This window comes from Phyllobates terribilis, unplaced genomic scaffold (assembly GCF_046119375.1).
Source record: "Phyllobates terribilis strain yellow unplaced genomic scaffold, ASM4611937v1 Scaffold_305__1_contigs__length_2280687, whole genome shotgun sequence".
Taxonomy (NCBI): domain Eukaryota; kingdom Metazoa; phylum Chordata; class Amphibia; order Anura; family Dendrobatidae; genus Phyllobates; species Phyllobates terribilis.
The window spans coordinates 2079253-2102253 of record NW_027363065.1 but is presented as its reverse complement, the minus strand read 5'-3'; the positions used below and the strand labels follow the sequence as shown (position 1 = coordinate 2102253).

General features: G+C 46.6%; 1 protein-coding gene across 2 annotated transcripts in view; it reads right to left on the bottom strand.

Annotated features, from left to right (window-relative positions):
- Positions 1 to 23001, bottom strand: part of LOC141220973 (5-oxoprolinase-like) — an 84434-nt gene that overhangs the window by 44849 nt on the left and 16584 nt on the right. For both annotated transcript variants that reach the window (XM_073666432.1, XM_073666433.1), the window contains exons 9-17: positions 22856 to 22923; positions 22288 to 22553; positions 20906 to 21018; positions 20649 to 20819; positions 19143 to 19280; positions 17457 to 17595; positions 16356 to 16468; positions 894 to 1045; positions 655 to 815 (exon numbers count right to left, since the gene is read on the bottom strand). In XM_073666432.1, coding sequence (XP_073522533.1) covers positions 655 to 815; positions 894 to 1045; positions 16356 to 16468; positions 17457 to 17595; positions 19143 to 19280; positions 20649 to 20819; positions 20906 to 21018; positions 22288 to 22553; positions 22856 to 22923 — 1321 coding nt within the window. The remainder of the gene's footprint in view (positions 1 to 654; positions 816 to 893; positions 1046 to 16355; positions 16469 to 17456; positions 17596 to 19142; positions 19281 to 20648; positions 20820 to 20905; positions 21019 to 22287; positions 22554 to 22855; positions 22924 to 23001) is intronic.

Sequence of the window (23001 nt, the reverse complement as noted above, 5' to 3'; positions counted from 1 at the left end):
TGTTTTTTATTTTCTTATCCACGGAGCAGTTTGTGTTTTTTTCTGGGGTGAGTTGTATTTTAGATACTTTTTATCAATTAAGGTTTCCTTTTCTTGTTTTCCCACATGATGTACAAGGTTTAATTCTGTTACAAAAACGACAAATACTAATTTGGAGGCTTTTTTGTCTAGGTTTTACTTTTTGCCTCCCAAAAAAAAAAAAAAAGAAGCCTTAGTTCATCAGTTTAGATTTTAGGTGCAAAACTGTTTGAAATCTTGAAAAAATGTTGTGACTTTTGATTTTTTACGGCAGCTCTGGCCGGCTTCGCTCATTTCTTTCTTTTAAAGTGGGCATCGCCCAGTGGGAGAAACATAGCCGAGCATGGCTGAAAACAAATTCAATACTGAAGTCCCTGCCCGGACTGCAATCCTTCTGGTGGAGCACGGCAGGTGGAAGAGGGGTGGGAGAAACATAGCCGAGAACGGCTGAAAACAAATTCAGTACTGAAGTCCCTGCCAGAACTGCAATCCTTCTGGTGGAGCACGGCAGGTGGAAGAGGGGCCAAATTCGCTTAGAGAAACACGCCTCTTGAATATGGCACATCTTACTCCAGTGCGCACTAGAACAAGACTGGCGTCTTGAGGAGTTGGGGAATGGATGCAAAGAAGCCTCACCTGAAATTGGACAGTTTCCTGCATCGCCCCTAAATGCACTGGGATATGGGGGGCATTGGACACCAAACCTCCATCAGGGCCAAAGAGAGCACAAGAAAAGTCCAAGCGTTCCTTGATGTTGGTGGAGATGGCCGTTCTTTGAAGGATACGACCCATTTGTTCTACGCAGAAAGAGGGGATGTCTGATTAGTAACAGAATGGACATATGTCTCATAATCAAGACAATGTAAGAGTCTGACCGGCGATGCTCATAAAGCGGTGGGAAAAGATGGACAACTGGATGGTGTCGAGCTCCGGTCCAATTGTTTTATGTTTTCCGCTCCCCACAGAGATCCGGATGTCACCATACTCTGTAATTGAGGCCGTGCAGTCGGGCTCCACCAATACAGTGCTAAAGATACAAATGTATGTTAAATCCAGCAAGATACTCCAGATTCAAAGGTTTAGCGTTCATAGAATCATAGAATCATAGAATGGTAGAGTTGGAAGGGACCTCCTGGGTCATCTGGTCCAACCCCCTGCTCAAAGTCATAGTCATAGGCTGGATTTTATTCGTAAATGTACCTGAATACCAGAACTGGAGCCTCGAGCTTCCAGTCATAGACTCCCCTTAGTACGTCATTTGCTTTGCCTTCAGGCTCAGTGATACACAAATATGTCAAGATGGTCGTTGGGGGTAGTAATTGTGGCCAAGTGATCAACAGTGGCATACCGTTCTCAAAAGGCTCCATTTTGAGTTAGAAGTACAAATCACTGTCCAGTTATTACTGATGACTGGTCAGTCCCCGATACCCGCTGGAGGAGCTCCTCTGACACTGGCTCATGCCTCTACAGAGTTGCTTCAAAATCAAGCCTTCACGGGAAGCCACATTCTCCTTATACAGTTTCATGACCTCTTCCACCTCGTCTAACAAACCTGTCGTTTCCCTCCTCTCCCTAATCCCAGGTTCCACGTCTCGATTAAAGAGGCATCTTAAGGCCAGGGCCCCACTATCAGTATTTGGTCAGTATTTTTTCTCAGGAGTGGGTGATAAATGGAGAATTGGTGACTTGTTTCTATTCTACCTTTTCTCTGATTGTTCCTCACCTGGTTTTAGCTCCCAATCCTGAGAAAAAATACTGACCGAATACTGACCAAATACTGATGGTGGGGCCGTGGCCTTAGACCCAACCAAGCAGCCACCAGATAATCTTAGATATGAGTGACCCAAGTCTCCCTCTACTCTCCCAGGTTAACTTTAATAAAAACTCGGAAGAACTAAACATAATAGATCGGAGCCTCTCGATCCTGGATACTCTTCAGATGTGGTAAATTGTCTCACGCTCTCCGGACCCTAAATGTTCTCATTCCCCACTTACTCTGTTTTGCCCCCACCCAGCCTTGTGAGGTGTTTCACCTCGCTCCTCCGATTCTGTCTTCTTTTCCTTATTCTACAAATTCCTTCTGCTCCTTCCTCTACATGTTGAGTTTGTAGCAGTGAATTTTTGATTCTATCTTGTCACTTAGAAGTTCACCAACACTATTTGTTCATTTTAATAGCCGAGTGTGACTTACGTAATGTTCAGCTACTGATATAACTATAACCTGCTTGTACTCTCTCTTTCAGACTACCCCTACATAAAACCGTGGTCCTTCTGTGCTCATCTCCCACCACAATTTAAACCTGCTTTTAGTCCACATACCAGTTTAATATGTCCAGGAGTTGTCTCATTTCTATATAAATTGGCATCCACTATTTTTCAGAGGGCAGTTCTTCCTTAAACAGAATTCTACTAGCACTACAGGTGTTGTAACTACCTTCCCCTCACTCTCTACCAAGACTTGCTCCTGCCATTGTCCAATTACTTTCTGACCCAAAGAGAACCTGTCATTTACCATAAGGGTGCCTTCAGACGTTCGTATAAAATCGGTCCGAGATGGTACTGTGGCACCCCTGCGGGGGATTACCACAGGATCCATAGGTGCACGGAGAGATGTACACTTGGGCACACACACCACCTTCCACCCCAGGTCTGAGGGGAGGAGTCAGTTTCCAGGGAGACAGAAAAAGCGGCAGTTAGTCTTGTGAGGGATGAAGGAGGAGAGACCCAGACAGCTGTTGGCTGAGGACCAGTGAAACCCTGAACTAGGAAACAGGTCTGAGTTGTGAAGCGCCCTAGAGAGAGGGACGGAGGCTAGAAGGAGAAAGAAAGAGATAAAACTATTATCCCTTTAGCTCACCCGGACGCCGGAGTCCGAGATTGCTATTAATTCAGGAATAGCATAGAAAACCCGGAGAGATCAGGAGGATCTACTCCCCTTGAAGAAGAAGGGGAAAGAGTCGCCAAACTTGACCAAGTATAGGACCAGGGGCCCAGAAAGAGAATTGGTAGCCCCAAGGAAAGGTCCTCATTGTCAGTTGTGGAGAAGGACCCCAAAGAAAGTCAAGGTGGCACGTTCAGCTTAAGGCAGGACTGATCCCAAACAATGCACACATTGTTAGAGGAGGCCTCACAAATCTCCAGAGTGAATATCTCTACCAGCACCGAAAACCTGGTTACCCTCCTGAACTGTACCTGTTACCGGACATCAGAAAAAGAAAGGTACTGTAACAAAGACTTAATATGTGTGTGTGCCTATTTTGACATTACTGCCTATAACGTTCGTACAAGCCGTATGCCGATCACCTCAGCAACCATACACAGCGCTGGTAACCGATATTACCAGTTACCACAGGAGGCGTCAGGACACAATACTCCCATCATCCTGACCCCCATCCCTTTACTGACAGTCCAGGGCACGGGACCGGGAACCAACCAACCGTGATCCCCACAGAAGTAACCCATCCATCCCGGTATCCGAGTACCCCTACCCCTGTCGACCGAATCAATTTGGCGTCACGAACAGGATACTGGGCCCGGTAGAACTGAGTACTGTGTGCTTAAATTGAACTTTATTGAAAGTTTGTGTACTGTAAAACGGGCCGTCATTACTGCGTCATAGAGAAATTAAACTGCGTCACAGAACGGAGAGAGTCGCGGGGGCGCGGCTAAAGGAGCGCGAGGATAGCCCCGCCGTTTTTTTTTGAGTCACCGGTTACTGAAGGAGTTAATCGTAGCGGTTGGCAACGGTTAACTAGGGGGGCACCGTCATGAGTGAAACAGATGATGTCCGAGACCTTGAGGGAGGGGATGCCCAAGACACAACAGCAGTCGGTTCCTCAGCTGGTGAAGGAGCCGCAGCATCTGGAGCGATGGCCCCGATAATGCCAATTGCCTTGCCGTATGTACCGGGGGCCAAATGGTTACCGACGTATGAAGGTAAACCCGGTACCTTAGCAGCTTTCAAACGTAAAATGTGTGCGGTGCTGGACATGTATGCAATGACAGGAAAGCAGCGAGCCTCCGTTGTGCAGGGACAATTAATAGGTGCAGCGGAGCTAGAAGCTGAGACTTGGAGTGATGCTGATGGAGACTCTATAGAAAATGTGTTTGATAAGCTCAAAGCTGCTTTTGAAAAGCGCACACAGTCTGAACTAAGGATGCTATTCTACCAATGCACGCAGAGACCACAAGATACCATCAGAGACTTTGCCCTACGTTTACAAGCGGCACTCCGGTCCATAAAACAGGTAGATCCAGCAAGTGTGTAAGACGAAGATAAATTGCTTGCAGAACAGTTTATGAATGGGTTGAGCTCAGACTTTCACCGTCAGCAGGTGCACATGTGGGTCCTAGATCATCCAGATGTGGATGTTAATACCTTAAAGGACAGTGCTATAACTGTACTACGAGACCCATTACCTGCAAAACCTGCAATCCCATCCTGGCAGGTTAATACCTCTCACATCAACTTAGAGCCTACCCCTAAAAACTCTGTAGAAGTGGTAGGACAAGCTGTCGCACCCGAATCTGCTGATGACCTACGTAATCAGGTGTTACAACTAACCAAAAACATGGACTACGTGCTAAAACTCTTGGAAGCCAGACCGGAGGCACAACCACCAAGCAAAATCCAGTTAGCTGAATCCCCTGAGGATGTTCCATGGATGAGGAGAAAGCTCATGTCGCCTGTGCAGGGGACCAATGCACCATTCCAACGCAGAGTCATGTTGCCCATGGAGGGGATCAACGCACCATTCCGACGCAGAGCCACCGACCACACGGATTCTTCAGGACAACCTGTTTGCCTTAGTTGCAACAAACCGGGCCACTTTGCAAGAGGATGTCGTTTAAACCTGAGATTCCTGGGTCCGCGAGCCAATCCCCAGGAATAAAATGGCAGGGCCCATATGACTGGCGTAGTCGGTATGTGGGAGGCCGCCCGTACCTCAACATTACGCTAGAAGGAATCCCCACATCGGCCCTATTGGACACTGGGTCACAAGTCACCACCATCCCACATATCCTTTACAAGCAATTTTAGTCTGATGCTGATCTTAGCCCCCCAGACTCTAGTCTTGTCATTATAGCAGCTAATGGTCAACCACTGAATCAGATGGGGTTTAGAGAGGTGACAATAAAGCTGGGGAGGGTGGAGTTGAGAGGCCAAGGGTTATGTGTGGTAGAAGATGACCCCAATAACAAATGTCCTTACATGGTGCTTGGTACTAATGTGATTGAAAACTGCCTTGAAGAAGTGCTGTTTTTACTCCAACAGATTACAGAGACTGCTGGCATTGGGGGGAGGAGAGTCCTTCAAAGAGAAAGCCGTGCCTTAATTCACAAGCAACAGGTAAATCTGTTTGGGGGGGAGATTGGCAGTGCGCGGGTAACAGACCCGTTTCCAATTGTATTACCACCAAACAGTGAAATGATGATATGGTGTCGAGCAGCTATGGGCATCAGAAGAAAGGAATACCAGGCAATTGTAGAACCGGTATATTCAGAGCATTGACCTACACTGCTGGCAGCTAGAGGGGTGGTGGATGTACGCAGGGGAAGAGTACCAATCCGTGTGTTGAATTGTGGAGAGGAAGAAGTGAAACTACCCCGGTATGCTACTGTAGCAAAGCTGTACACTGTCAGTAATAACAACATACAGACACTAGAGCCCTTGCCCCCGTCAAGTCAGGCGGAGGACAACAACCCCAAGGGACAGCTGGAGGAGTGGTGTCAGCAGTTGCACATAGGAACTGATGCCACTCCCGACCACCAGAAGCAAGGAGTTTCCTGGGTAGTACAAGAGTTTAGCCAAGTATTCAGTAAGCATCCATTAGATTTTGGGAGGATAAAAGGGGTACGCCATAACATACCCACAGGATATCATCCCCCGATTAAAGTGAGACATAGACCCATCCCACCAAACCACTACCAGTGTGCTAAAGAGATGCTGCAGGACATGAAGGAGGCCGGGGTTATAAGAGATAGCTGTAGTCCCTGGGCGGCCCCCTTAGTCTTAGTCAGAAAGAAGGATGGCACTATGAGGATGTGTGTGGATTACAGGGAGGTCAATAAGATTACCCCGGATAGAGGAGTCTCTTGCTGCATTAAAGACTGCTAAGTATTTCTCCACATTAGATCTCACTAGTGGGTATTGGCAGGTCTCCGTTGCAGAAGAAGACCGGGAGAAAACAGCATTCACAACACCAATGGGCCTATACGAATTCCATAGCATGCTATTTGGGTTATGCAATGCACCGGGGACGTTTCAGAGACTCATGGAGTGCTGCCTGGGACACCGGAATTTTGAGACAGTACTTTTATACCTGGATGACGTCATTGTGTATTCCAAAACCTATGAAGAACATCTGGAACACCTGGTGGAGGTATTTACAGCTCTAACAAAGTATGGAATGAAGCTCAAACCATCTAAATGTTACCTGCTGAAACCAAAAGTCCAATACCTAGGGCATGTGGTCAGCGAGGATGGCGTAGCACCAGATCCGGAAAAAGTGACAGCTATCCAGGACTGGCAGAGGCCGACCACCGTCAGAGAGGTACGTCAGTTCTTAGGTTTGGTTGGGTATTACAGAAGATTTATTAAGGGCTACACGAAGATGGCAGCGCCCCTACAAAATCTTCTGGTAGGCCAAGCTAAGAAGAGAAGGTCTTCAGAGCCGCCGTTGGAATGGGGAAAGAAACAAGAAGACTCCTTCCAACAAAAGAAACAGGCCCTAAACGGTGAGGAAATCTTGGCGTACCCAGATTATAACCTACCATTTGCCCTCTACACAGATGCAAGTAATGTAGGCCTGGGAGCAGTACTGTCCCAAATACAAGAAGGCAAGGAAAGAGTAATTGCCTATGCCAGTAGAAGACTTCGACCTACCGAGAGGAACCCGGAAAATTACAGTTCCTTTAAGTTGGAGTTCCTGGCCTTGGTCTGGGCAGTCACGGAGAGGTTCAAGCATTACTTAGCAGCTTCAAAATTTACCATCTTTACGGACAACAATCCGATAACACACTTGGATACTGCAAAACTTGGTGCATTGGAGCACCGATGGATGGCCCGGCTATCGAACTACGACTTTACCATCAAGTACCGAACAGGCCGTGGAAATGCAAATGCTGATGCCCTCTCCAGAAACCCTCAAGCACATTTCATAGAATCATAGAATCATAGAATGGTAGAGTTGGAAGGGACCTCCTGGGTCATCTGGTCCAACCCCCTGCTCAAAGCAGGATTCACTAGATCATCTCAGACAGATGTCTGTCCAGCCTCTGTTTGAAGACGTCCATTGAAGGGGAACTCACCACCTCTCGTGGCAGCCTGTTCCACTCATTAATCACCCTAACTGTCAAAAAGTTTTTTCTAATATCTAATCTGTGTCTCCTCCCATTTAGTTTCATCCCATTGCTTCTAGTCTTGGGATGAAACTAAATGGATGCAAGGGCTTGAAGAAGAAACAGATGACTTGGAGGAAATAGAACTTCCAGCTTTCCATAAAAGTAGAAAATGGAAAATGACAGAAACCCATATCTACCAGAACCGTCAGGATTTTGCACTAAACCCGCTGCCTCATTATGGATGGAAAGAAACCCAAGACAGCGATCCGGCAGTGAGCCTAGTGAAGAGGCTGGTAACCCAACCGGATTCCAAAATTGAGAAGAATGCTCCCCCAGAAGCCCAATACCTGTGGATACAAAGAAGTAGGTTATCTATATATATAATCGTCTTATCCCGTCCGTCTGTCTGTCTGTCCAGGAAATCCCGCGTCGCTCATTGGTCCGCCAGCGGCCAATCAGCGCCACGGGATTTCTGAAAAAAGATGGCGGCCGTTAGCGGCTCATCTGCGGGACGGAGCTCAGCGGCGATGCAGCCGGGAGATGACCGGCGCGAGGCGCTCATTTCCCGGCCGGTACCTGCAGAAGTATCCCGACCGCCGGACCCATCTGTGGTACGGAGATGCAGCCGGGAGATGACCGGCGCAAGGCGCTCATCTCCCGGCCGGTAGCAGCGGAAGGACCGCCAGCGCCGCTGACCTCCGTGAGGAAGGGAGGACCGGGGAGCGGAGCTGCGGGTCGGGATACTTCTGCTGCGAGCGCCCGCTATGTCCCAGGTTCTTGCAGTGGAAGTAGCCGCACAGGCAGCGCCGCTCCCCGGTCCTCACCAAGACGATTCGATGATTGGTCGCGGTCTTCGGACCCGACCAATCACTGATCTTAGCGCAAAACTTAAACACCGCTGTGCTGATTGGTCGCTGACGCTGCCCGCGACCAATCACCGATTTGGGCGCCACATTTAAATATCGGCCGCGACCAATCACCACAGCGGTGTTTAAATGTGGAGCCAAGATCGGTGATTGGTCGCGGCCGATATTTAAATTTGGCGCCCAAATCGGTGATTGGTCGCGGTCAGCATCCGCGACCAATCAGCACAATAGTGTTTAACTTTGGCGCCAAGATCAGTCATTGGTCGCGGGCCAAGACAGCGACCAATCACCGATTTGTGCGGCACTTTTAAATAGCGACCGCGACCAATTGGATGTCAGCGCCGCTGCCTGTGCGGATACTTCCGCTGCAAGAACCCGGGACATGAGCGGGTGCTCGTAGCAGAAGTATCCGGACTCGCAGCGCCGCTCCCCGGTCCTCCCTTCACAACCTAGCCGCTGATGTCCCCACAGTATCCGCATGGTGTTACAAAGGTCCGGGACATTTGTGTTAAAAATCGCTGATTGGTCGCTGGCGCTGGCCGTGACCAATCACCGATTTGGGCGCCAAATTTAAATATCGGCCGCGACCAATCACCGATCTTGGCTCCACATATAAACACCGCTGTACTGATTGGTCGCGGACGCTATTTAAATGTGCCGCCAAAATCGGTGATTGGTCGCGCACAGCGTCGGCGACCAATCAGCACAGCGGTGTTTAAATGTGGAGCCAAGATCAGTGATTGGTCGCGGCCGATATTTAAATTTGGCGCCCAAATCGGTGATTGGTCGCGGGCTGCGCCAGCGACCAATCAGCGATTTTTTTACACAAATGACATCCAATTGGTCGCGGCCGCTATTTAAATCTGCCGCACAATTCGGTGATTGGTCGCTGTCTTGGCCCGCGACCAATCACCGATCTTGGCTCCACATTTAAACACCGCTGTGCTGATTGGTCGCGGCCGATATTTAAATTTGGCGCCCAAATCGGTGATTGGTCGCGGGCAGCGCCAGCGACCAATCACCGATTTTTAACACATATGTCCGGACCTTTGTAACACCATGCGGATACCTCGGGGACATCAGCGGCTAGGGTGTGAAGGGAGGACCGGGGAGCGGCGCTGCGGGTCGGGATACTTCTGCTCCGAGCGCCCGCTCATGTCCCGGGTTCTCGCAGCGGAAGTACCCGCACAGGCAGCGGCGCTCCCCGGTCCTCACTAATACAATTCCGCTCCCTGCTCCTCACCAATACGATTCGCGGATTGGTCGCGTGCGGAGAGCGCGACCAATCAGTGATCTTGGCGCTAAAGTTAAACACCGCTGCCCGTGACCAATCACCGATTTGGGCGCCACATTTAAACACTGCTGTGCTAATTGGTCGTGGACGCCAGCCGCGACCAATCAGCGAGCTTGGCGCAAAATTTAAACGCTCTGCTGATTGGTCGCGGACACCATCCGCGACCAATTCGCGAGATTGGCGCCAACATTAAACAACGCTCTGCTGATTGGTCGCGGACTCCAGCTGCGACCAATCAGCGATTTTGGCGCCAAATTTAAATACCGCTCTGCTGATCGATCGCGGTCGCTGGCCGAGATCAATCAGCAGTATTGGCGCAAAATTTAAACACCGCTCTGCTGATTGGTCGCGGTTGTCGGCCGTGACCAATCAGCAGTATTGGCGCCAAATTTAAACCTCACTCTGCTGATTGGTCGCAACCACCGGCCGCGACCAATCTGCGTTTTTTGTGCCAAATTTAAACAACGCTCTGCTGATTGGTCACGGCCGACAACCGCGACCAATCAGCAGTATTGGCGCCAAATTTAAACCTCACTCTGCTGATTGGTCGCGCCCACCAGCCGCGACCAATCAGCGAAATTGGCGGCAAATTTAAACAACGCTCTGCTGATTGGTTGAGGCTGCCGGCCGCGACCAATCATCGATTTTGCCGCCCAATTTAAACAACGCTCTGCTGATTGGTCGCGATTAATCAGCGATTTTGGCGCCAAATTTAAACCCCGCTCTGCATCTTTCTGCTGATTGGTCGCGGTCACCGGCCGCGACCAATCAGCAGTATTGTCGCTAAATTTAAACACCTCTTTGCTGATTGGTAGCGGTCGCGACTAATCAACGATTTTGGTGCCAAATTTAAACACGCTCTCCAGTCCTCACTAACACGGCTTGCTGATTGGTCGCGGCCGCCGCCCCCGACCAATCAGCGATTTTGGGGCAAAATTCAAACACCGCTCTGCTGATTGGTCGCGGCCGCCATCCGCGACCAATCAGCGAGATTGGCACCAAATTTAATCAACGCTCTGCTGATTGGTCGCGGTTACCGGTCTCGAATAATCAGCATTATTAGTGCCAAATTTAAACACCGCTGTGCTAATTGGTCCCGGCTGTGACCAATCACCATAATTGGCGCCAAATTTAAATACCACTCTGCTCATTGGTCACGTTCACTAGCCGCGACCAATCAGCATTATTGGCGCCAAATTTAAATCCCGCTCTGCTGACTAGTCGCGGCCGCCGGCGCCAAATTTTAACACAGCATTGCCGATTGGTCACGGTTGCCGGCCTTGACCAATCAGCGATTTTGGCGCAAAATTTAAACACAGCTCTGCTGACTGCGCCCGGTCGGCCGCATACCTATTCTAGAATACCCGATGCATTAGAATCGGGCCACCATCTAGTTTATCTATAAAAACCAATTGTGCAGACGGTATATCAATCCAAGGACACATGAAATGGTATGGCAAGTTGTGGTTCCAAAGAGAGACGTCCAAATGGTATTGGAAGCGTACCATAATGGAGCAGGACACTTTGGATGGAGAAAACTGGAAATACTGTTACGTGAGAGGTTTTATTGGATTGGCATGAGGTCTTCCATAGAAAAATGGTGTAAAAATTGTGGCCCATGCTCATTAAGAAGAGGAGATCGTAACAACCAGAAAGCACCACTCCAGCCTATCATAACCAAACAGCCCTTGGAACTAGAAGCCTTGGATCATGTCAAACTCACACCCTGTAGATCAGGCTATACTTATGCTCTTACAATGGTGGACCACTATTCCAGATTCCTAGTGGTAGCGCCTGTGAAGGATTTGACAGCTCAGACAGCAGCAAGAACCTTTCAAGCTTATTTCTGCAGGCCACATGGATATCCAGAACAGGTATTGACAGATCAGGGTCCTGCATTTGAAGCGGAAATATTTCAAGAGTTCTGTAGCTTGTATGGATGCAAGAAAATTTGTACCACGCCTTACCATGCCCAAACTAACGAAATGTGCGAAAAAATGAATCACGTGGTAATAGCATTGCTGAAGTCTCTACCCTTGGAAGACAGAAACAGATGGCCAGAGAAATTAGCAGATCTGATTGACATCTATAACAACATCCCAGTAAGCTCAACTAATTGTACCCCGGCATACTTGATGAGAACGAGACTAGGAAAATTGCCAGTGGACTTTGAAATGGGCATTGTAGTTCCTGAGGAAGACCCCTCAAGTGCAGATTGGGATACTAGAAGAACAGAACAATACAAGAAAATACAGGAGTGTGTTGAGAAAAGTCTAGCAAAATCCAGAGAAAGACAAGAAACCAATTTCAATAAAAACGCACAAGGAATCCCGTTAACCCCCGGAGAATTGGTTTTGAAAAGGAAAAAGAGACTTCATAAGTTAGATAATCAATGGGAAGAAGAACCATACACTGTATTACCATCCAATTTTGACAAGCAGAAAACCTGTCTAATCAGCAAGGATAACTGAAAAACAACAGCAACAGTGTCCCGAGATCACTTAAAGAAGTGTCCTCAACCCTTACAACAAAAAGAATATATCCCTTGTCCCATACCAGAAGAAGAGACGCCAAGGACAATTAAGACAATCTTAGGAGAGTTACCCGCAGATTGGCCCCAAATAGAAGGAGCATATTTAATTCCCATGTTGACATTCCCACAACCAGTAGAAGGATCAAGAGCAGAAGAACCACCTGCTGCATCCGAGCTAGGGAATCCTGCAATCGGTGTACCTGCCATTCCCACTAGGGAAGTGGGAAGACACTCCGGCATACTTGTGCTACGTAGACCAACACATGAGTCAGTAAGTAGTGTTCGCTCCCCACCAGGCTTACGCACCAGTGGGATACCAGTTTTACGGAGGTCATCACATATTAATTTTGGACACCCACCACTCAGATACAGGGAGTAAACCATAACAAGTGGGAAAAGTAAATACACTGTGTTCCAAATTATTATGCAAATAATATTTTCTCAGATTTTCCCAAATTACCTATATGAATTGCAGTCATTGTAATTTTCCAGTCAAATAACTATTAGAGTACAATTGAAAGGTTTTTGTACAAACTGCCTATGATAACAGGATATTTTTAAAAAAATTAAAAACTCAAACTGCACTCAAAATGCATGTTCCAAATTATTATGCAAAGCAGAGTTTTCAACCTTTTCATTTTAATAAAGAACAAAAAATTGGTCATTTTTGAAATTATAAGCATTAGCAGGTTATTACAAACTGAAATCAAACAGTTTTCAACTCAAAACTTTATTCTAGGTGATGTTACATTTGCACATAGGACCCCTTGTTCGAAAGGAGCTTCTGAACTCTCTCGTCCATTGAATTTGTCAGGTTTTGGATGGTTTCTGCTTCAATTGTTTTGCATGAAACAGAATACCCTCCCAGAGCTGTTGCTTAGATGTGAACTGCCTCCCGCCATCATAGACACTCCTTTTGATGATGCTCAAGAGGTTCTCAATGGGGTTGAGGTCAGGGGAGCATGGATGCCACACCATAAGTTTGTCCCCTTTTATGCCCATAGCAGCCAGAGATGCAGATGTGTTATGTGCAGCATGAGACGGGGCATTATCATGCATGAAAATGATCTTGCTGCGGAATGCACGGTTCTTCTTCTTGAACCATGGAAGGAAGTGCTGTTTGAGAAACTCAACATACATTATGGAGTTCATCTTTACCCCTTCAGGGATCCTAAAATGGCCGACAATCTCTCTCCCCATGATTCCAGCCCAAAACATTACTCCACCTCCTCCTTGTTAGCGCCGTAGCCGTGTTTGCATGGGGTGTCCATCAACCAGCCATCCTCCACTCCATCCATCTGGACCATCGAGATCATTTCATGCATGATAATGCCCCGTCTCATGCTGCACATAACACATCTGCATCTCTGGCTGCTGTGGGCATAAAAGGGGACAAACTTATGGTGTGGCACCCATGCTCCCCTGACCTCAACCCCATTGAGAACCTCTGGAGCATTATCAAAAGGAGTGTCTATGATGGCGGGAGGCAGTTCACATCTAAGCAACAGCTCTGGGAGGGTATTCTGTCCTCATGCAAAACAATTAAAGCAGAAACCATCCAAAACCTGACAAATTCAATGGACGAGAGAGTTCAAAAGCTCCGTTCGAACAAGGGGTCCTATGTGCAAATGTAACATCACCTAGAATAAAGTTTTGAGTTGAAAACTGTTTGATTTCAGTTTGTAATAACATGCTAATGCTTATAATTTCAAAAATGACCATTTTTTGGGTCTTTATTAAAATGAAAAGGTTGAAAACTCTGCTGTGCATAATAATTTGGAACATGCATTTTGAGTGCAGTTTGAGTTTTTTATTTTTTAAAAAATATCCTGTTATCATAGGCAGTTTGTACAAAAACCTTTCAATTGTACTCTAATAGTTATTTGACTGGAAAATTACAATGACTGCAATTCATATAGGTAATTTGGGAAAATCTGAGAAAATATTATTTGCATAATAATTTGGAACACAGTGTAGGTACAAAAATGTAAATATGTGGTTAAAGTCAGTATATAGAAGGGTGACGAGTAGACCAAAACAGGTTACACCAGGTACACAACATAAAAAAAGGGGTGAGTAGAGTTGAAGTAAGAAGCGGTCTAGGGAGAGCAAAATCTTGGCCAATAGGTGACCCCATGGCCAAAGGGCCTACAGTGCTTATGACCGGGAGAGGCCCCTGCAGTACCTAGGACCCTTGCGCCGAGGCACAAGTAGTAAATGTTTTGTTGTGTATTGTGAATTATTAAGTCTATTTGAATCTTTAAGCCTAAAGAGACTTTACCTGTTTGGACGTCTGAAACTTTTTGAAAATTTTTTAAGAATGGACCGAAGCCACAGGACTGGTGGTGGCAAAAACACTTTCCCTTTAACAGCCTGCAGCAGATCGACTAGCGTTGTATGGACTGGTTATCAGTTTTTCCCATTTTCCCTGGATATTGTAAATTTTATTTTGGAGACTCTGTCCAAATTACAAATATAAATGTTAATGTTATCTTTGTTAAAAAAAAAATAAAAAATTGTTTCAGTCCCGGTGGAGTGAAGTTAACTAGGGGGGAATGTGGCACCCCTGCGGGGGATTACCACAGGATCCATAGGTGCACGGAGAGATGTACACTTGGGCACACACAACACCTTCCACCCCAGGTCTGAGGGGAGGAGTCAGTTTCCAGGGAGACAGCAAAGCGGCAGTTAGTCATGTGAGGGATGAAGGAGGAGAGAGACAGAGAGCTGTTGGCTGAGGACCAGTGAAGCCCTGAACTAGGAAACAGGTCTGTGTTGTGAAGCGCCCTAGAGAGAGGGACGGAGGCTAGAAGGAGAAAGAAAGAGATAAAACTATTATCCCTTTAGCTCACCTGGACACCGGAGTCCGAGATTGCTATTAATTCAGGAATAGCATAGAAAACCCGGAGAGATCAGGAGGATCTACTCCCCTTGAAGAAGAAGGGGAAAGAGTCGCCAAACTTGACCAAGTATAGGACCAGGGGCCCAGAAAGAGAATTGGTAGCCCCAAGGAAAGGTCCTCATTGTCAGTTGTGGAGAAGGACCCCAAAGAAAGTAAAAGGTGGCAGGTTCAGCTTAAGGCAGGACTGACCCCAAACAACGCACACATTGTTAGAGGAGGCCTCACAAATCTCCAGGGTGAATATCACTACCTGCACCGAAAACCTGGTTACCCTCCTGAACTGTACCTGTTACCGGACATCAGTAAAAGAAAGGTACTGAAACAAAGACTTAATGTGTGTGTGCCTACTTTGACATTACTGCCTATAGCGTTCGTACAAGCCGTATGACGATCACCTCAGCAACCATACACAGCGCTGGTAACCGACTTTACCAGTTACCACAGGAGGCGTCAGGACACAATACTCCCATCATCCTCACCCCCATCCCTTTACTGACGGTCCAGGGCACGGGACCGTGAACCGACCAACCGTGATCCCCACAGAAGTAACCCATCCATCCCGGTATCCGCGTACCCCTACCCCTGTCGACCGAATCAGTACCACAATGCACATACTGGCTGGCGGGTCTCCTGACCCGAGAGTGACAGGTTCATATATTTCTAGAAAGCTGTCATGCTCGAGTTAGGAGACCCGCCAGCCAGTCCGTGCATTGCGGTCCGATCTCAGACAGATTTATATAGACTTATGAATGTGCCCTACATGTCATCTTTCTTATCTGGTGTAAATGCTGCAGTTCTCCTGAATCTGGCATTGCTTATATTCTGTTCCTGCACCCCCATTTCTGAGACATGCCCCCCTTTTTACAGTATTTAAAAGTAGTCTTTTTAGCCAACTGGGTGTGGTTCTTAAGAGTTACATCCTGTAGAGAGACAAGAACCTGCCCCACATCCTGTCAACTGATAAGAGGATTTCTGTTGCTAGAAACGCATTACACTTACCAACAGGCACAAATGGGAGACACCCACTTGTCTTCACTATGGTGTGATATTTTTGTTACCCTTTCTGATATGTTTTTCTTGTGCCTACATGTGGTTGGACCAGTGGAAAGAAAAAGACCCGCCCTCACTTCCTGTAAAGAGGCAAAGACCCGCCCTCACTTCCTGTAAAGAGGCAAAGACACACCCTCACTTCCTGTAAAGAGGCAAAGACCCGCCCTCACTTCCTGTAAAGAGGCAAAGACCCGCCCTCACTTCCTGTAAAGAGGCAAAGACCCGCCCTCACTTCCTGTAATTTGGTTCAGTGCTTCTGCTGCTAGAGACGGATTACACTTGCCAGAGATCGGCACAATAGATTCCATACATTGAATTGATCATCTCTGTATTATGTGATGTCCGCACCTGTTCTTATCTATAATAATGGCCGGTCCATCAATTGTGTGGTCACAGGATAGATCCTCCAGAAGATACACACTGGTGTCCATGTATCCTTCTTCAAAATAGCATTTAGTGACCTGCGAACAGGTTACAGATTAAAAAAGTAGAACTAAAGTGTTGTCAGATTTTAAGAACAGAGCAGTCAACTGCACTAATCTCACCGACATCATTGGTTTGTGGGATGTGTGTCCATTGGGCGAGTTGTGTGCGGCAGATGTCTAGCGTGGATGTGGTGGGTTGTCTTCTGTGTGAGTGGCGCTTGAATGTGAATTGTGGCCAGCAGACAAGTGCTGTAAGTGTTATAATTATTCAGAAGAGGAGTGGAGGGTACAATATTTTTTCAATAGGTAGGAGGAGTGTGGGCAGCTGTTAATTTGGCATGCGAGTGTAAAATGTGTGGATTGCATCTGTGTTGGGTGGTGCGTGCACATTTATTCAGTGGTTGAGTGGGAAACGGGTCCTGTGATTGCATTGCATAGACGTGAATGTGATTATTCGGTATATTTCATGCGTGTGGGGCATACCTAGCTGATAGGTGAGGAGCGTACCTAGCGGATAGGTGATGCGTGCGGCACGTACCTAGCGGATAGGTGACGGGCGCGTACCTAGCGGATAGGTGACGCACGTGGCAATCTAGTGTCTGAAATGTGTATGGTGGATAAGCAGAGTACCAAGCAACCACGCACTTATACTTAGCCTCTAATTCTTTGTGTTTTTTGGAATTGAGGGGAGAGGGCGCGTATATTGAGGAAAAAGGGCACAAACATTGAGGGGAGAGGGTGCAGACACCGAGGAAAGAGGACTCATGAATGGAGGAGAGGTCGCGCATACGTTGAGAAGACTGGGAACATACATTGTCGGGAGCATAATTTGAGAAGACTGGGAGCATACATTGTCGGGAGCATAATTTGAGAAGACTGGGAGTATACACCAAGTGGAAGGGGGCACGTACATTGAGGGGGTAGTCTAATATCTTTAATGGAGGGACACATACATTGAGTGGGGGGGAGCACATACATAATCATTTGTGTTTCTATCACTTGGTAAACTGCAGGACTCACTCACAGTCTCCACACGTGCCGGCCGACCACTGGGCACGATACGAGTCTCGCAGCGGACGCCAGTGCTGCCCGTTCCTCGCACACGGATGTCGTCCACTACAATATTCCGGGAGGGGATGGTGAATCCAAACTCCTTCATGTACCTGTCGAGGGTCACATTATATTAACAAATCAAAAATATGACTGACGGGGAACTTTTTGGAATTATCTTAAGAAAATATTTTACTCCCAATCTTTTGGTTGACTCGCCTTTTTCATCCTTACATTTACTAGAATAGGTGATATGTTAAAGGGGGTGTAGACTTTTGCAACATCTTTTTTGCAAGAAAGCTAGGAGGGATAGCTAATACTAGAGAAGAGAGAAGATTCAAAAAGATCTAAACAAAGTGGAACTGTGAGCAGCAACTAACAGAATGGTTTTTAACAGGGAGAAATGCAAAGTCCGACATCTGGGCAATAAAAATGAAAAAAGCATATACAGAATGGGAGGAATAGAGCTAAGCAACAGCACATGTGAAAAAGACTTAGGTATACTAATAGATCATAGACTGAAGATGAGTCAACAGTGTGATGCAGCAGCAAAAAAGGCAAATACAATTCTGGGATGTATTAACAGAAGCATACAGTCTAGATCACGTGAAGTCATTATCGGACTTTACTCCTCTTTGGTCAGACCTCATCTGGAAAACTGTGTCCAGTTTTGGGCACCACATTTAAAAAAAAGACATCGAAGACCTGGAGCAAGTTCAGAGAAGAGCGACCAGAATGGTGACCGGTCTGCAGACCATGTCCTATGAGGAACGGTTACTGGATCTGGGAATGTTTAGCTGCAAAAGAGAAGACTGAGAGGAGACTTAATAGCTGTCTACAAATATCTGAAGGGCTGTCACATTGTAGAGGGATCATCCTTATTCTCATTTGCACAAGGAAAGACTAGAAGCAATGGGATGAAACTGAATGGGAGAAGATACCGATTAGATAGTAGAAAAAACTTTGACAGTGAGGTGATCAATGAGTGGAACAGGCGGCCACGAGAGGTGGAGAGTTCTCCTTCAATGGACGTCTTCAATCAGACAGATGTCGGTCCGAGATGGTTTAGTGACTCCTGCATTGAGCAGGGGTTGGACATGAGGACCCAGGAGGTTCCTCCAACTCGAACATTCTAGGATTCCATGTTAAGTTTTTTCTTTTCCTCCAATGCATCTAAAATAACGCATAAAAATGTCCCAGCGTTTTTTGTATACAGCTCTTGAATTTATATTTACGTGTTATTTCTCACCCTCTTCTTCATAACTTTTACACATTGGAAAAGGGAACACAACTAGCGGGGCTATTACATGACAGAAGGTTTAGATTGCACAGGGGTGGTGTGAAGATTGGGGAGACACATAACTCTGCAGAAGAACTGCTGACACGTAACGGTAGGAGAGTTGAGTTTTTGTTAATTTGTTGCAATGCATCTGAATTATGGTGTCATGTGGATACAAGTAGAAATGTTCAGCGCAGGGTCGTTGTGGTCCAAGCAGGTTATGAATGCAGCTCTGGATGTGACTGGAGGACATTATATTACTGAGGATAAGTAGGCGGTAAGTGAAGGACTTTCAGGGTGGTATCTGGCATTAAAGGGACACAACTGAGCGGTCGCCCTTATATTTAGGATCCAGACCTAAAAGGAGTTTCCGGATTGTACCTGGCAGTGAAGGCCTCCTTGAAATCCCCCACCCGGTAGGAGTCGGGGGTCCCAGGGTATCCTCTTGCAGAACACATTAGCGCACAGTCAGTCCGCTCGTACCGGAGATGGAGGAAGGGCTCAGTGTCAATTTGTGACCTGTATGAGATAATATAAACACTGTGTGAGGTCACGGCCCCATGATCAGTATTCGGTCAGTATTTTTTCTCAGGAGTGGGTGATAAATGCAGAATTGGTGACTTGTTTCCATTATACCTTTTCTCTGATTGTTCCTCACCTGGTTTTGGCTCCCACTCCTGAGAAAAAATACTGACCGAATACTGACCAAATACTGATAGTGGGGCCGTGGCCTAAGAGCGATTTCTGGGGTCCGGATAATAATGCAGCGTGTTAGTTCTGATACAAAAACTCCACAGAGCGAACAGCCTAAAATGTCACCGCTTTATTAATTTCCTTTATAAGTGGAAGGAGCACGGCCAAAATCAGATCAGATGAAAAGCGGTCACACGGGAAGCAGACGTAGAACAAGGGATGATGACGCTAAAGATTATTCACAAGAAATCAAGTTGTCTCCTTTCCACCATAAATGGTGGATTAATTGCTGATTCTTGGGGGTCCGACTGCTGGGACCCCTCGGTGATCCTGAGATGGAAGCTCTGTAACCCTGAGAATATGGATCTGCAGCTCTGTCAGGAAGGGATTGGAGGTGCACATGCACGAGCAGTCCCATAGAGAATGGATGGACCAATCCCTTCCTGACGCAGAGCCCAGGAGGTTCCAGAGCCCCGATCTCAGGATCACTGAGGATTCCAGGGGTCCATCCCATGATTATCAGTAAGTTATTTCCTAGCCTATGGCCTAAGGGTAAGTTTTGATTCTAAAACTGTTCTAGACTACCAGAGAAACAGGTACTAACATCTCCAATAACTCAGACCACAAGGATGGCCTAGATCACAGGGGAAATATTTTCACCTTCTCTAGATCACGAGGGATGAAGAGATTAAATTTGTCTGCTGTTCTAGACCACCAGGGATGTAAGCACTGACCTCCTTACTAGCGGAGACCTGAGGGATGGTGACATTAACGCCTCTTCTGTTCTAGACCACCAGGGATGCAGATAACCTTTAAATTAACCGAGACCACCATGGATGGTGACATTACCTCCTCTGAAAGTGGGCACTAACAACTAAAGTGAACTACACCACCAACATGGGGATATTAGCTACTCCAATGAATGGCAAAAAAAACATGAATTAGGGGACATGGAATGTAACAGGGGGGAATGGTGTGTAGTATCCCACCACCAATACTAGAGGGTCCGCTAACGCAGGAGATATCAGAAGATGAGCCCCTGCAACATGCTGACTGCACTAGAAATGCAGCAAGGTCTGAAAACTTTATATTTGGGGGTTAACTTGGGTGCATCGTAAAAACTGAGAAATATGGTAAATTGTACAAATAATACTTCTGTACCGCGGACTAATATCTACGGCGTCAATCGATTACCGGTGAAATCCTTGCTGCTGAAGGGCTTCTATGCACTGCGCCTCCAAGGCTGCGATTCTCTCCTCCAGAAGCGGAAAGGATTCTTTACTGTACAGCACAGAACACGGCTCCTGAGCCTCATGCACCACATCGGCCAGCGCCATGCCGAACGCCGACAGGACGCCACCGTATCTGGAAACAACCGATACAAAAAGTCCGGGGTAAATAAACCAACTTATGGCTCCTCGAGCAAGAACTGAGCAATACGAGCCGCTCACTTATGGATAAACACGGTCTTCATGCCGAGAGATCGAGCGATGGCACAAGCGTGCTGCCCCCCGGCCCCTCCAAAACACGCCAGCACGTGACGAGACGTGTCGTGACCCTTGGCCTGTAGACACAGAGGATTCCAAAAGTAACGCTAAATATTATTCACCAATTTCCCAGTAACTTCTTCTCATTTTTTTTATTTTTCTCTTTCTGCTAATCTCACATGAGGGCTTGTGGGTTTTTTTTGAGGGATGAGCAGTAGTATTATATGCAACCATGTCATTTGTTATGTCAAATAATAATAATAAAAAAAATCCTTTATGGATTGGAATGGTGAAAAAACAAAACGCAATTCCGCCATTGTTGCATTTTTACGGCATTCGCTGCGCGGTAAAAGTAATCTGGTAACTTTTATTCTGCAGGTCGGTAGGATCACAACCCCAATAAAATGTACATACGTCTTCATACATTACTCTTTAAAATATTATTATATCTACCGGTATATATATTTTTTTGTTTTGTTTTTTCTTGTTTTCTGTGGCAGGAGTCATCAGCTTCATTGTTACAAATGACTTTTTGATTGTTTTTTACATTTTTAGAAGGGACCAAAAAAGACAATTCTAGTGATTGTTTGTTTTTTTTATGGGGTTTTTCCAGCTTTTATTCACATGGCGAAACCAAAACCATTTCTATTTTTTTCCACAGAATAGTGATGGGGTGGGTTTGAACTTCTAGGCCATGTTCACATCACGTTTTTAACCCCGGTCAGAGCCTCCTCTGGGGCTTGTGTCTGATGCCTGAAAAGCTGGATGTGAATAAAAATGGTGACGCAGACATTGACTTTAATGAAGCAGACGGGGTCACTCTGCGCCCCCACTGACCTCTCTCTGCAATTTCCACCTTTTTTTGAAGTGTGGATGACCGCCTTTTTGAGATGGGAACAAAAGTGCAGACACTATGGAGAATGACGTCAGGCAGAGCACAAAGAGACTTTGTCTGCAGTTTCGCCTGATTCTGCTTTTTCAGGGACTAAAGACAGAATCCTAGACGGAGTTTAAAGTGTGATGTGAACATAGCCTTATGCTTTTATGTATTCAATAAATTTGTTTAATATATTCTTTCAGTTTTTTTAACTATTCACATTTTTCTAGACTCCCTTTAGGGAGCTTGTACAATACGCTGCAATGCCTGTGTATCACAGTGTGCTGTAAATTTACCAATACCCTATAAATGTCCTATGAAGAGGGGTGGATGGGCAATGGGCTGACAGAGGTACCACAATTTCTTTGTCTAACCATGGTTGCAACTGATGCAGCATCTAAGGGGTTAAAAGTCAGTGATCGCTGAGATTAGAGGTTCACTCTCGCGAATGTTCCCCATCGGTCCGCACCTGAGTGAGTGATCGGATTGGGCGACACATGGCTTCGTTGGCGACTCGGATGAAACCCATGGCCACTTCCTCAATGCTAAGTGAAGCTCCGCCCCCTGGTCGGCCATGTTGGAATTGGTTGATTTCCAAGGTGAGTTCCTTAAACTTTTGTGTTGTGTCTTCCTTTGAGAGAGGCTGGTCCTCAGATGGACCGAAGATCCGGGGAAAGTAATCAGGTAGGAGACGGCCTAGACAGAGGTTGGCGTCTGTTACCGTCAGGGGTCCCCCTACAGAAGGATGGGTTCGTTAACTAATGGATTAGAAAAATGTCCCGTAAAAGACATAATCAGGACATTCAGCCTTGGAATATATACTGGGAAGGATTCCAGTCACTAACAGCAAGCAGAGACTTAGAAAAAAAAAAGGTAGAAATAGAAAGTCGACTAGAAAGTTGCAATATCAGGCACAACCTGTGAATAGATGTGGCGCTGTTTCTCAAAGAAAGCAGCCTTGGTTTTCTATTCATAGAAAGTCCCGTTAAGCTTTCCTTACATATATGACTGGAATCCCCCATCTTACAGCCCATTACCCTTCCTGTAGCACGTGGGTCCAGGGTGGGCTCCCGCAGACTCCGGCCCAACAACAAATAATCCCGATCTGAAAAAAACAGATCGCAGTTCATTATTAGCATTATCTTAACACTTGGCAAATGTCCTTCTGTGATTAGATGAACGC